This window comes from Alligator mississippiensis, chromosome 2, assembly GCF_030867095.1.
Source record: "Alligator mississippiensis isolate rAllMis1 chromosome 2, rAllMis1, whole genome shotgun sequence".
NCBI classification, from domain to species: Eukaryota; Metazoa; Chordata; order Crocodylia; family Alligatoridae; genus Alligator; species Alligator mississippiensis.
This window is the reverse complement of record NC_081825.1, coordinates 36,380,015-36,396,003: the sequence shown is the minus strand read 5'-3', so window position 1 is coordinate 36,396,003 and position 15,989 is coordinate 36,380,015. Positions and strand designations below refer to the sequence as shown.

General features: G+C 39.6%; 1 protein-coding gene across 3 annotated transcripts in view; it reads right to left on the bottom strand.

The window, feature by feature from the left end:
- The window catches only part of SLIT2 (slit guidance ligand 2), a 464,358-nt gene that overhangs the window by 78,581 nt on the left and 369,788 nt on the right, over positions 1 to 15,989 (bottom strand). For all 3 annotated transcript variants that reach the window (XM_059721607.1, XM_059721606.1, XM_059721608.1), the window contains exons 16-18: positions 6,959 to 7,033; positions 2,843 to 2,986; positions 779 to 922 (exon numbers count right to left, since the gene is read on the bottom strand). In XM_059721607.1, coding sequence (XP_059577590.1) covers positions 779 to 922; positions 2,843 to 2,986; positions 6,959 to 7,033 — 363 coding nt within the window. The remainder of the gene's footprint in view (positions 1 to 778; positions 923 to 2,842; positions 2,987 to 6,958; positions 7,034 to 15,989) is intronic.

Sequence of the window (15,989 nt, the reverse complement as noted above, 5' to 3'; positions counted from 1 at the left end):
GTCTCAGTACTTTTGGCATCTCTTCACTTCAGCACAAACCTATTGACAATTCCATTATTTATAAACATGCCATCTTTAATATGCACAAATTACTCACTAGGTGTAAAGTGTCATATTTTATGTTGAAAGAGGATTAAGTACTTTCCTGAGTGATGCTTCACAGAGACATTACTTTTTCAGTAACACAAGTGGTATCAAACAGGTGCTTTTCTCCTCTTGTGCCCCTTCCCCAATTTCCCAACCACTGAATTCAAACATATTTGAATTCAGATAACCCTTACAAAATAAATAATTTCTAACATGAAAATTTCTTCAGAAGAAATTTGGACTACAGTTGCATTATGCCAGAGTTAAACTCCAGGCAAGGTAAGTTCTATATCACATGTGAATTGTGCTGTTAGACAGGAGGAAGCTCAGTGTCAAGAATGCCAGTGTAGTCCTGGGAATCCTGTCTACACTAGGGCCCCACTTCATTACTCCTCTCTATCAAGCTTCAAAAGTCCTTGAAAACTTCTAGGGAAGAGTGGAAAACAAATGTAATGCCTAGACTTATCAAAAGATACTTCTAGTAGGCATCTAAGAAAGTGCAAGTATTCAAAATGGCAAGAATGTAAACTTTCTAAATTTCCTTTTAGACGTTTGGACTGTTAAGTTTTTGCTCAGAAAGCGATCAAACCATATGCTGCTAGATTGTAAAGAGGAATCACTGATATCAACCGTTATAAAAATGTGAATGGTTTCAAATCCTAGATACATTCATATTTTTAGTTTAACTTACAATGTAGAAAGTGAATGGAGAGTATCAAAGGCTCCTGGAGCGACTGTAGTAATTTGGTTGTCATATAAGGAAAGCAAACGGACAGAACTTAGTCCTGTGAAACTGTCGTTACCTACACAGCTTATACGATTGCTCCTTAGCATCCTGAGAAAGCAAAGATTAACATGAATTAATATATGATAGCTGAATATAATCCATTTATTGAAATACCAACTTTTTGCTGTTTATTAGTTATTTACCATTTACTAAATTTATTCCATCTATAAATGACATAGGAACCTTATTTAAGCAATAAACATTTTGCTATTCAACAAACCTAAACAGTTCAACAGTATAACTGGAATATTTAATTAGATTGTTCATATTGTATTATTACAGAGTACTAAAACAAATTAAAGTTAGTATGTTTTATATGACACCTACAACAATGAAAAAAATCACTACAATTTTATAGTTTTAATGTGATTATTTTCATTCCCTTAAAGCTGATGTAAATAAAGTTACCAGATAAAAACTGAGATATTTTCCTATTGTTATAAGAGAGCTGTTTTTACAAATTAAATGTAAACAGTTGTTGCATATTTCTTTTATTCTGGTGACATTTAACAGTCTCTATTTCCTGCTTCATTATTCAAATTATAAACAAGCTCATAATATTAAACTGTTATTTAACATAAATGATAGAATTTGTTAACATGATTATAAGCTAAATGCCAGAAAGCACTCCTGTTACTTGTTTAACAAATCTTTCAATTAACATAAATCAGCTTGATTTCACTCACTCAGCATGGTTTTAATGACTACCAGAAAGTTTAGTATCTCAAGCAAGCAACAACCTTTCTAAAACCAGATTTCTGTAAGTAATACCAGTATATGGGATTCACATAATTAAAGGCACTGCTGTTTTTGCATCTTTGTCATTAACTCAGAAATATCTTTTTTTAAAAACTTAGATACATAAAAAAACCCCAAAAAACTTCTGACACATTCAGATGTTTGAAACAAAAAGAAAGTTAAAAATGTTAGGTCCACTGTATTAAAAACTATCTACTTTCTTTGGGCTTGTTAAACCCCAGAAAAAAAACATAGTTCTTAGTTCAGTGGAGAACTGGTTTGTTGATCAGGAAGCCTGGCTTGCCAGAGAAGTCCAAAACCAAATCAGAGTTCTGTGACTGGCAGTTGAGGATTTGCCCAGGAAGCAAAAAGGTCATAACACAGAGGAAGAAACCCACAGATCATGTAAACAGGTATTCTTGGCTGAATGGCCTGAACTTCCTTTAAGGCAGAGGTGGGCCAACTTGCATCATGGGTGCACAAGCGGCACAGACACTTCTTTGTGTGGCACACGGCTGACTGGAGAGCAAGCAGGGAACGCAGCAGCAGGTAGGACAGAAAACAGAACACAAGTAGATGGGGTAGGGAGGAAGCAGAAAGCAGAGAAGAAGATTGGGCAGGGCAAGGGGATCAGAGTGGCGCTTGGAGATAGTGCAGAACTGATTTGTGGCACACCAACAAAAAAAGTTGGCCCCTCAATGCTTTAATGGAAGAATGAAAGAATTTAAAGAAACAACTGTTTGAAGCTTCTTTAAATCGGCTAAATGAAATTAAAATCAGTTGTGGAAAAAATCTCTTCCCATGTTTCAATATCAGCTGATTTCATCACTATTTTCCAGTGTAATCCCCAACAACAGATGGGCTGGACTTAATCAGAGACTACATTATACAGAATGCATAATTCCTATAGCTCCAAAGGAGATGACTTCTCCTTCCTCCTCCCACATATACACACTCAAAGAGTCAGAATCACATTCAGCGACTGCATAGTCCAGAAGGACCACACTTTCTATAGATCAGACATTTCAGAGAATGTCTGCAACTTGATCAGGCCCATACTTAACAAATTCACACTATAAAGCTTAGTGAAGAATAGGAGCAAACACTAGGGATATGCTTCCTTGTACCATAGTTTACCTTCAAAATAAAAGGTACAAGAAAGGCAGGTTATTGCTATAAGTCAAAGAGATCTGGCACAGAAGGAGAGGAAAAACACCCAAATAGACTTACAATGTTTTGAGACTTTCTAGTCCTTTGAACATCTTGTGCTGGACATTCTCCAAACGATTACTTGTAAGCAACAGTTCATTCACTCCAGATGATCCTTCAAATGCTCCTTCTTCTATATCTGTGATCTTATTATTGCTCAGATTTCTATGGTGCATTCATAAAACAAAATTGAAGAAAAGCATAGCTTTTTTTTAATGTCTTAAGATATTTACTTGCTATAGATAAATTGTCCATTACCATAGGTTAACATTAATCTGAGTAATTAATATGTAAAGGTGGAAGATAAATTCAAATACTAAACTAACGGAGACGTTAGCCCTGTTTAAAGCCAAAATTTGATGCAATACAAACTTGGAGAGCAGGATTTTCAAAGGAGTCCACGGACGCCTAACCCCTGTGGAAAAAATCCTAGCCAGAGCCGTTATATCAGTGACTGCATAATACAAGAAAACGCTTTCATAGAAAACTCTAAAAATGAAAATTTAACAACCACTGGTACTAGTAAAAAGGTAAGTTTTTAATCAAACATTGGTATGCTGTTATAATGCCTTTTTATGAAATGATGTTCAAAACAACACAGAAAATGAAGTGATACTAAAACCTTATTTCTTTTACCTGTTATCAATGATATCAGGAAAAAAATAAACATATTTGACATACCTTCTAGCACAGTGTTTTTTATATTTAAGAAAGGACATTACATATTTATTGCATCAAAATCCACATTAATGCCAGAATTCATGTTTCATTGTCTGATACCTACAAAACCAAATGCTGTTGCTTCAGGTGAGTTTTGGCTACTTAGTTCTTACATAACTGCAATTTTAAATCTATCTTGTCTTTGAAGGTATAACTGAGAGTTGAGTTTTGGAGTGAAAAATAGGGTTTGTGGTGTGGCTAAAGCACAAGACTGATGCCAAGAACTCCTCACTTCTAATTCCAGATTCACATCTCACTTCAGGTGTAGTCTAAGGAAAGTACTTGCTTTTATCTTTTTTTCTCCATGTGTAAAATGGGAATATTACTGCAATACTCTCACAGACACTTTTTGAGGAGTGGTAAATGTTTATGCAACTCATCTGTGATTCAAAGTATGTACATGTCATCAAGCCATCAAATCAATTAGACACAGGTCCCAGTTTTTCAATGATGGTTTTGTTGGGAATAAATCTGAGCCTGTGCAGATCTCCATTAAAAGTTACTAAAGATGGGTTGCTGCAGAGCCACCTTCAGGGGCAAAATAGGGTAGTCCAAATGCCACGTCAATTCTGTCTTTCGCTTCTTCACGGGGTCTGCTAACAAGCGCGTCGGTTTTGTGATATGGATGCCTGCCAACAAGAACTGGCCCAAGACCACCAATTCATTTCATGCAGGGTCACTGCATGGCATTGAGGAGGCAGCAATTTTTGGTCAAACTAGCTTAACCCACATCTAACAGTAATTTTGTGGTGTATTTATATAATATAAATGGTGGATAATTTTTTCATTAATCTGATCTATATTTATTTGGATTTTATTCCATTTCCTCTACCTTAATATTTAAATTTGCATTTTGTAGGAAAAATTAATAAAATGATTGGACACTAAATACATCTAAAATAAAGTGTTATAATATAACCTTTTTTTTCATCCTTAAAGCTTAAAACAACCTTGGTAGGATTTTCTTCTTTATATGTTAAAAACTTGTGCAAGTCATTTTTCCAGTCATTTAGTTTTGATTTTTTCCCTAACGATAGTTTAATGAAGCACAAAGTCAAAGGCATGTCCCAAATGTGCTGAATGAAGCAAAACAGCATGGTTAGGGAGTAGCACAGGAAGTTGCAAAAGATTTACTGGAAGCATTTGTTTTAACTAGTTAGAGTGCTAGATCCCTGCTATGGCTGTTCAACAGATGAGGTGTTTGAACACTAAACTAAAGGTGCCAAAGCTATACAGCATGAGAAGTTGTTACTGACACTACTAGCCCCATAGAAAAGATCATCCAGCTTTGCTCTGTCTCAAAGATAAGGTCAAACCTACTCTTGATTTCTAACTGGAATACACATGTGAAGTAGGGCTGTGCAAAATTTCACCACCAGTTTTGTTTTGATGCTCTTTCAACCTGTTTTGAGGTTGAAACAGCAAAATTGAAATGAAACAGATATGGTCGAAACAGCCACGAAACAAAGGAAGGCAAGTTGAAACGTTTCGCCATTTTGATGCTGTTTCGACGTTTCTCCCATAGGCTATAATGGGGAAGGTTGAAACAGCCTATAACTTTGTCATTTCTGGCCAGATTTGGATAAAACTTTCAGAAATGGTACCTTTCTGAGGGTATAAAGTTTGCCAAGTTTCAAGAAGACAGGTGCAGGCAGGGGGTTCAGAGAAACTGCACCGCAAAGTCTTGAGAGCCAAACTTGTGTCATGTGTATGTGTTAAGCCACAGCAAGGTCAAAACTACAAGAATGCTAGCCCCTGGTGAGGCCACAAAGCCTGCCGTGTTCCAAGGAGATAGGTTCAGGGGTTTGGGGGAAACTGCACTTCAAGCTGCGGACTAATAAAACTCATGACATGGGTGACACTGTGTGTGTCAAGGCGCAGCAGGGTGAAAGCTGCAGGCCTGCTAGCCCTTGCTGAGGCCACAAAGCCTGCCAGCTGTCAAGGAGATCGGTGCAGGGGTTCTGGGGCCCTGCATCTCTAGCTGCTGACAGGCAAAAATCATGACATGGGTGTTTGTGCAACTGCTGCCTCTCATCAGGCAGCAGGACTGAAGATCCCCCCCCCCATCACTTGCCACCACAGACCTGGGGGTAATAATTGACCACAGCACGAACATGAGCCGGCAGTGTGATGCTGCAGCCAGCGTGGCAAACAATATGCTGGCATGCATCAATTGATGCATCTCCAGCAAAACCATTGCAAAGAAGTGATTCTTCCGCTCTACTCGCCTCTACTCAGCACTCGTGAGACCGCAGCTCGAGTACTGCGTCCAGTTCTGGGCTCTGCACCTTAACAAGGACGTGGTAAAGCTTGAGAGAGTCCAGAGAAGGGCCACTCATATGATCAGAGACTTGCATGGCAAGCCATATGAGGAAAGGCTAAGGGACCTGGGTCTCTTCAGCCTGAAAAAGAGAAGGCTGAGAGGGGAGTTGGTAGCAGCTTACCACTACATCAGAAGCTTACATCTAGGGTTCAGGAACAACTGTTCACCAGGGCACCCTTGGGGAAAACTAGGAGTAATGGTCACAGTCTGGACACCCTAGTTGTGAAGTAGTTTTTCCTAATGTTGAGCCTGAAACAATCTTCCAGGAGTTTGTGACCATTACTCCTAGCTTAGCAGCCAGGCCTGCAGTAGTCTGCCCTCCCCCCATGCCCCAAGACAGACACAGTTGCACAAGCACCCATGTCACGAGTTTTGCTTGTCCACAGCTTGAGATGCAGTTTTCCCCAAATCCCTGCACTTATCTCCTTGAAACTTGGCAGGCTTTGTGGCCTCAACAGGGGCCGCCACCCCTGCAGTTTTCAGTCCACTGCGCCTTAACATACACAGTGTCATCTATGTCATGAGTTTTGCCTGTCAGCAGCTAGAGGTGCAGTTCACCCCCAAACCCCTGTACGAATCAGCTTGAAACTTGACAGGCTTTGTGGCCTTACCAGCAGTTACTACCCCTGAAGTTTTGATCCCCCTGTATCTTAACACATACACGTGACACAAGTTTTACTTTCAGAGTTTTGGGGTGTAGTTTCTCAGAACCCCCTGCACCTATCTTCTTGAAACTTGGCATGCATCATGCCTTCAGCACGTGCTACCATTCTGGCAAGTTTCATCCAAATCTGGCCAGAACTGACAAAGTTATAGCCTCTTTTGACCTTCCCCATTACATCCTATGGGTGAAATGTCAAAACAGGGTTGAAACGGCAAAACATTTTGACGGAACGAAATGCAACAGCCGTTTTGACTCAAAACAAAAGTCGAAACAAAACACTGTTCTGTCAAAACATTGAAACGCTGGTCAAAATGGAACGCTTTCATTTCTCACAGCCCTAATGTGAAGTGAGATCACAAAGTTATAGAAAAGTATACTAATAAACTAATACAATTATTGGAAAAGAGGTTCTTAGTGATAATAAACTTACATTTTACGCAACTGAGGAAGCTTCTTAAAGATCCCAGTAGCTTCCAATACTGTGAATTCATTGTTATTGAGTCGTCTATAAGAAATAGCAACAATATAGTCAGAAAAGTACTCCAGCATATGAGTTGACTATTTTCTAAACCAGATTTATTTTTCAAAATACCTTAAGCAAAATACCTGCAGTACCTGAATAACATGCCATTTCTAGTTCTGTAACCCCTACACTCCAATTTCAATTTGAATTCACAAGACCAACAAGATCAGGAGCAGAATGTAAATATTACAAACATAAAAACAAAAGGGAAATATAAGAAAGATTTTAAGAAAGCTCCCCCTCTCTCTGTTAAATAAGTAAAGATGCATCAAAAAATGGTTCCACAGAAACTTGTCAGTAAAACCCTTTAAGAAATATATGTAAACACCTGCACATTGGTCTAGTTTTTATAATAGGAGTCTGGTGGGATTGGTCAGATATCTGGAGACTCCCAGAGAAACATTGATTTACATAGATGAAAAAAAAAATAAAAAAGCCTTATACTTCATTCTTCACTTGAGTGGGACTCAAGAGAGGTACACACCTTTAGCTGGCTAGAATCAACGAGTTCTTGGGGGGTGGAGGATGCTTTAATTAGAGTGGCTCCGAGAGCCGTTCCAATCAAAGCGCCTCATGTATCAGCACCCTGCACTTAAAAATGGCAGTGGGGGAACTTTATCTAAAGCTCATTCACGGAGCTTTAGTTAAGACACCCCCACTGCTCTTTTGAAGTGTGGGGATGCTGATACATGAGATGCAGAGGCTGGCTGGAGTGCAGTACCTACCACGCTCCAGCAGACTTGGTTAATTACAGCAAAGTCAGAGCAGCCTCCATGCTTGTGTATAGGCCAGGGTGGATAAAAAACATTAAAAAAAAACCCTTAATTTTTTTTTTATTTAAATCAGATTTTTTAAATTTAATCACATTTTATGTTAAGATGCTTAAAAAAATAAACTTATATAAAGATACTTTTAATTCTGATATGTTAAAGATTAAAGATGTCATCATGAATACAGATTATAACTTCCAATTATATACTATTTGAGACAATATATTTATGTAACCTTTTTAGAAGTTTTATAAATAGGTCATAATAGGCCATGGACTATATTAGGGGTCCAATCTTATGGGGTTCCCAGAGGCTCCTCTATAGATTAGTAAAGATGAAAGAAAACCACTCTACCCAACAGGACTCAGTGCTCACTCAGTCTAGAAGATCCCATTAAGCATCTCTATGATACTTAGTTTCAGTTCTCAAATTGTGGATTTGTCTCTCCAGAGATCATAGGCAGACATAGTTCTTTGGGTAGATGTGATATCATTTATTGAACCAACTAGATACTTGGAAATATTGTTCTTTGCAAGCTTTCAGGCACAAACACCCTTCTTCAGGCATAAGGAGAGTTTGCTGTCTCCAGAGATAACATCCTTGTTAACAGCAGCATGTGGAGATGAGAAATAACAGACCTGATTACAGACCCATCAGCCCTGTTGTCTCTCTGCAAGTTTGTGTACAGACAGTAAAGCCCTTATATTTCTCTAAAAGTACAAAGCTTCAAGAAGTTAAGTGAGTAGGGTATCGAACAACAAGAATGCACTTTTTGTAGAAAACAATGATTAAACTGAGGCCTCCTGACCAGTGATTTGAATCGTGATTTTAATCATGATTTTAAAAATGTGATTTAAATTAAATCCACTCTGGTATAGGTATCCAAAATGTTTAGCTCCAAACCGTTGAACCCAGTATATTCCATCTATAGGCAATACAAAATAAAACACCAGCAGCTGCTCTTTAGTGTTTCAGGAAGGTATGCAATAAGCCCCAGGCAGTTGCCTAAAAACAAACAAACGAAAACCACCCTTAAAGAATATTGATTTTTTTGCACACAAACCAAAGCGCTACTAACAGTGTAAACCCTGAAAGATGTTAACTTTGGCAAACTTTCAAAGTTCAATAAAGTAGGCACCAATACACTCAGCCTGCACACACAAAGCCATTTTCATTAATTAGGCTTTTCTTAAAATGAGAGAAAATCTCAAGACCTAGACTCCACAGTTTTAGGGAGACATTACTTTAATATCTTTACCATATTTAAGGAGGGAGTCTAACCAGGTTTTGTTCTGAGATTTAGGAATAGGACATGACAAAGGAATCCAATAGTTCTAAGACCAGAAATACTTCAGAGTTGCCCTGTCAAAAACAACAATAAAAAATGAGAAAAATGGATAGAAAGCTGATAGTTTATCCTCCTTTCTGCCTGAGATAATGCCTACTCTTTAAATGATAGCCAGAAGAGATGTACTAAGTTTATAAATTTGAAGGCCTGTCAGAACACTCTTTCCAGCAATGGATTATCATCTTGCAGAAAACTGAGTGGGAAGGAAACAATTTTTTTAATTGAAGAACACTTTCTCACTTAGGAGACAAATTTCAAAAGCTGCAAAATATCCATGACTTCAAATGAAGTTAGTGTTTGATAGACTCAGAAAATTATGTCCAGTAAATATGACTTACTGACTCATTTTTAAGATGACTATTATGGCTGTGCAAAGCTTCAGTAGCCGATTCGATTCGGAAGAGATTCAGCCCGATTCAGTGGCCAAATCTCTGAGTCCAAATTGAATTGAATCGAGAGGCCCTTTAATCTCTTTAAATTAAATTGGAAGCCTCTGAATCAATTCACAGAGATTCGTAGATTCGTCCATAGACTGTACGGGCAGGCACTAGGCAGCGCCAGCGGGAGCAGTTGGGGGAGCAGCCGGACAAGTGCCAGCTTGAGCTGGCAGCCCTGGGAGAAGCCGCGGGTTGTCTGGCTGCTCCCCCGGCTGTCCCCCCTCCCCTCCCCTCCCCACCCCCAACTGGGGTGAGGCAGGCAGTGCTGGCAGCCACAGGAAAAGCCATGGAGGCTGGGGGGAATGATTGGGGAGCAGGGGGAATGAACAGGGGCTTCCCCCAAGCTCCCAGTTCAATTCCCCAGTTCCTGGTTCAATTCCTCAGCTCCCAATCATTCCCCCCCAGCCACCACGGCTTTTCCAGGGGCTGTCAGTACTGCCTGCCTTGCCCTGACTGTGGCTTCTCCCGAGGCTGCCAGCTCAAGCTTGGGCTCGTCCAGCTGCTTCCCAAACTGCTCCTACCGTCAATGCCTGCCTGTATAGTCTATGGCCAAATAAGACTCGGTGCTAAATATCTTCAGATTCGAGTGAATCGAATCAGGACAGTGATTTGAATCACCGGATCAAATCACTGTCCCTCTGAATTGCCGAATCCGAAGCAAATACTTTCCACTTCACACAGGCCTAATGACCATAGAGGGGATGGATACAATTTGGGACTGCATCTCATCTGCATCAATATCTCAGGACTCGTAATAGACCTGTAAGTAGCTGCTTTTCTACATTTATAGGTATTCCATTAAAGTGATTTTTAGGTCTTTCATTAAAGTGTAGGAAAGCAGTTACTGTAATCTAATCTAACGAGGTTCAGCTGCAGTAAACCAAAAGGTATTTACTGTGGAAGAAATACACACACTATAGATTTACCTGACTTTAGCTTGTATATGGAATCGTCTCTACTCTACTGTGAGTATGAAAATACCACCGTGAGTATGAAAATACCAGGGAAACACAGTCACTACTAAATAAAAATGAAAGTGATCATCAGTAATCAAGAGGGATTCTGCCAGGTTCCTATGAGATCATCTGAAACTGCTGCTTTTGTCATCAGAAACTGTTACTTGGCACAGCATATACAGCATTCAGTTTCATCTTGCTGATCACTGATGGTAAACTTGAGTTTTGCATGAAGAAAGTGATTGAATCTTGATAAAAGATATGTTGGTGACCTCAAGAATATAGGTAACTGAGCTTGGTTGAAGAAATATAGTGTCATCAACCTGATGTCTTGCAATATGATATCATCATTAGGGATGGTGGTACAGAAGCACTTTAAAGTTTGTCTGTCATTTTTTAGTATTTGGCAAGTTATTCCATTCCCCAGCATACAAAAAAAGAAATAAGTAGAGATCTACCTAAATCATGCTGGAAGTTCACTGTGCAGCCGCTCTTGTAATCTTGCTCTTTTTGCCACATGTCCCCCACTTGCTGCTGACTGGCTAAGGGCCCCAGCAGCCCCACCGCTCACTCCTGATTGCCCAGGAAGCAAAAACCATGGTTTTAAATATGCTGTGATCTTTGCCTCCTACTGCTGACTGGGCAAAGGGCCCCAGGTATCCCACTGTCTGCTGCTGATCAGATGGGAGGCAAAAACCAGGGCATATTTAAAACCGAGGTTTTTCCCTCCTGGCTGATCAGGAGTAAGTGGTGGGGCCACCAGGGCCCTCCTGCCAATCAGCAGGGCTGCGGGAGAGGGGAGAGACTCTGCACGGTAAAAAGAGCAAAATTAATGGAGCTGCTCTGCAGCACACTTCCAGCGCAATTTAGCTAGCTACCTAGAAATAAAGGTTGAACTTCTGGATCCTCTTTTACGTCAAGTTGAAGCTTATGTTGTGTTATTGCTTCCCAAGCTCCCTCTGTCCTGATAAAATACATACTCCCGTTATTAAAGTCAGATCACAACAGGGAGCAGGAGGAAGAAAGAGACCAAGATTGCATGTTTAGTGTGAGTTTAAATTCTCCATTTACTAAATGGGATGTATTTGGTAGTTGTGTTGGTCTGAGACTAAAAGAAATGCAAAACTCTAGAACTCTCAGAGATGATACCTTTTATTACACCAACTAAGAAATCACAAAAAAATTTCAAAACAAATATTTTTTTTTTTCTTCAAGCTCTTGGGTACACGCGCTCTTCCTCTGGCTAAGGGAAAATTAAATATGGTGAAATCCCTATAGGTAGAAAATAAACTTCAGTTTGTAGAGAGGAAGCTGAAGGTGGATGTCTGTTCCTCTGGGTCCACGAGAGTTTCTTTGTGCGAGTTGCTCTTTGATATGCAGATAAGGTAAGATTCCTTCCCCAGTAGTGTCAGATGGCAGAAAGGCAGGGAGGTATAGAAATCTCTCTTTGTTGTTCAGCAATGAAGTTTGTAATTCCAAAATCAGCTAAAATTCGATATCGTTAGCCAATTTTGGATTATAAACTTCACTGCCGCACAAGGAAGAAATATTCCTACACCTCCCTGCCTTTCTGCCATCTGACACCACCAGGGAAGGAATCCTGCCTGATCTGCACATCAAAAAGCAACTCACACAAAGAAACTCTCATGGACCCAGACAGGAAACATTCTTCAGGTAGATGTGGTATCTTTTATTAGACCAACTGAGTAGTTGGAAAAAGAATCTTTTCAAGCTTTCGGGCACAATCACCCTTCTTCAGGCTTATGGTGCTCTGAGACTCCAAGAAATGAAAGAAGCTAAAAGTGTGACAGGATGTCAGTGAGAATGTAAATTGGTAGAAATTAGGAAAAAACCCAGCACCATGGACCCAGAGGAACAAACATTCACCTTCAGCTTCCTCTTTGCAAAACGAAGTTTATTTTCTACCTATGGGGACTTTTATGATCTCTAATTTTCCCTGAGTCTTAGGAAAGGCACATGTGTCCAACAGCTTGCAGAAAGAGTTTTTTTGTGATTTCTTAGTTGGTCTAATAAAAATTATCATCTCTGAACCAAGAGTTCTAGAGGTTTGTATTTTTATTCACTAAATGGAATTTATATGGCTGGACCTAAGTTCATGAAGTGGACATCTTATATTTGGAGTGGTCAAATATTTGTTTCAGGCTTCTTTTCTGCTATTATAGTTAATGTGTTTCTATACAAATAGTATAAAGAAGATAATAACTGCTTTCTATAATTGTTCTATTGCTGAAGATAATTATGCATATGGTAACTGTGACTGAACGGTCACAAGCAAGAATGGTAATAATACCGTAAATGATAACTTCAATATTTTGTGGGCTCGAAGTAGTATATTATGAAATCATGTTTTAAAGCAGACAAGAAAGTAAGAGAGCATTTGAGTAGGTCTGACTGTTAAGCTCCTCAGTTTATGAAACGTTCCTCTTTATGAGTTTAGACAGCAGCTATGCTATAGGTGTGTAGACTGGAACAAATACCCAATGTTCCCAGGAAGTTTATGTACTTCAAAGACTCTGTGGTGCTGGTAAGCTGACATGCATAATCAGAGATTCCTGGATATGTCATTTGTCAAAATAAGATCGTCCATTAAGAGGTCTAAGATTCTGGACTCGTCTTCATTCCCAGTCCTAAAATGAGTCTCAACATAAAACCAGCCTGTGCAGACCAATTTTCATCCCCTGTCTAGCTTTTCCAAAGTCTCCCCATGCTCACTCTTGAAGGCAATGCTGTTTATCTTTCATGCACAAGTCTGTCACAAATCTTCACAGTGAATGAAAAGAAAGCTGCTGACCCGCTGATGGACCACATCTGACCAGGTATTCTGTGATTATACTCAGTGACCTCACTTCAGAAAGTAGACTGGAAGTTGGAGCAACAGTTTGTATATAAGCAATAAACTTCAGAGAACAAGAAATGTGGAATAAATTTCTGTTCTCCATTTGGGAAAAAAGCAGGATGATGACAAGGTACTTTCTTGCCCATCAATAACTAAAAGAAGTAATTAAACAAGATTTATTACATTTTTAAACAGCTGATGAACCCAAGAATCCTTAAACAGTTGGCTGAGAAGACCCTCGGTTCCCTGATATTAATTTTTCATAAATCTTAGAATAATGGAGAAGTCCAGAAATCTGGTAGAGTTCTAATCTTATACCAGGGTCCAGCTGATAGAAGACTATCAAGGAAGAACTAAAAGACAGGATTCAAGTCAACATGGATTTAAAGAGAATACATCTGGTCAAACAAATCTATGTCAATCTTTGTAGAATAAGGCAAATCCAGAGGTCAGTGGTTCTTAACCTTCTCAGACTCCAGGCACCCCTCAGTAGTTTTTCTGAATTTGGGAGCACCCCAGATGAGAACAATGGTTTCAGTAGCATCACTGGTTATTTCTGCACCCTGGGCACAGAGCAGGTTTTGCAGAGAGCAGAATGGGGGATAGAAGTTCCAGGCAGAGTTTTACTTGCCAGTGTGGGCTCACCTGTAGTCTGAAGGCTTGCAGTGCAGACCTAGGGTGGAGTTCCCCTTACCCTCCTTACCCTCTTTTCTGTTAACCCTCTGTCAGGTGCCAGTGATCTGCATATAGATAGTGGCTGTAAAAGCCTTCATTTGGCTGTGGCTGTGAAGGGGTTAACAAAGTAGCTGCTGCAGCATGCAGGGGGAAGTGGCCAGGTTGCAAGAGAAGTCCTAACTGTGGCTGTGCACTCCATCTGCCTGGACAGAGCTAAGAGCCTCTGTGCTGAGCACAGACCCTTGCTGTCACTTCAGCACCCCACATCCTCCAAGCCAGTGGCTGCCCAATGGTCAGAGCAGGGGAGCATGCAGAGGGGCTTTTGTTGCAAATGCTTCCTGATCTGCACAGCATTCACTCCTGGAAATGAGGCATGCTGGACAGTTCCACCTGGATGCATTGGCAGTGTCAGCTCTGCAGCACCCTTGCAGAACCACTGGCACAGATATAAAATGCCTCAACTTTTGCACATATTTGGCTTGATGTTGCAAAAATTTCCATTCAAATCTTACAACTAGAAAGGCATATGTAAAATTAATTAAGAATTGGCTAACCGAGAGATGTCAAAAAGTCGCTGTTAACATGGAATTGTGTTAGGATGTTTCTAGCAGAGGTCACAGGGCAGAGGTTAGCAGTGATTCATAAGTAAATATAAAAATTACCGCTGATATTTCCAGAGAATACAGAGATTGGCAGGGGGTAAATAATAATGAAGACAGAACTGGGCAGTCATAAAACAATCAAGATTATGTTGTAAATTGTACCTACTCAAACAAAATGTGTATACAGCCAAATGCATAGGAACAAAGAATGCAGCCACAAAATGTAGAACTTTATCCTGGAAAGCACTGACTATGAAGGAGATCTAAGGGGGCATAGTAGATAAGCAAATCAATGTGTACTCCCCATGCAATGCTGGGCCAAAAGGAGGCAGTCAAATTATTTGATCTATAAATAAAAAGGGAGTGGAATAACAGAAGTGACTTTATCTCTGCATGCACACTAATCAAAACAATTCTGAAATAATGTATGTACAGTTTTGATACGTGTGTGTGTGTGCGTGTGCGTGTGTGTGTATAAAGATATCTGATATATATAAAGATGACACAAAAAAGAAAACTGTTGTAAATTCCCATGCAGTGAAAGAGGTGATTTGATATGGGAGTCTGAGTACCTTCACCTGGAGAATATACTGGATACAAAAGTATTTTTTCATCCAGCAGAAAAAAAAAGCATAACAAAAACCAGCAGTGGTAAACTAAAACTATAAACATTTACTTCTGAAGTAAGGTAGCATATTTTTCAGATGGTCATTGTGACTAAAACAAACTACCAAGGGAAATGGTGGATTCTCTATCTGTTGATACCCTTAAGACAAGATCAAAGCACCACTACATATGTTTGCAGTTACCACCCAATTTGCTCTTTATTTCTTGGCTTAGTGAACATGTCATCTACAACTACTTCTTTGTCTTTCTTTTCTCCAGTTCCACTACTTATCCCAATTTATCTCCTTAAAATATTCTAACCAAAATTTTGACAAGATTCTTCTGGATCAAATCACAGTGTCTTTACTCTGTCATTCTGAACAGCAACAGAACCCTCAGTCATTCAGCTCTGCAATTTGGGCATCATCTACAATTCACCCTTCTCAGCTCATGCATCCAGGTCGAGCTCTTGCTCTTGTTTTCATTTACACAATATTTCAAGGCTTCACCTATATCTGTCCAGATTATCAAAGCCATTGCTAAAGTCTGCATCCTCTCATGTCTTACCTCCTGTAATCTTGCCTTAGGCTGCAAACAGAAGTTACCTTTGTGGTGGCACAAAGCTCAAGCAAACACATGTTCATGTCCCTTGTGCCGCAAATACTCTCATAGCTACAATTTTGCATA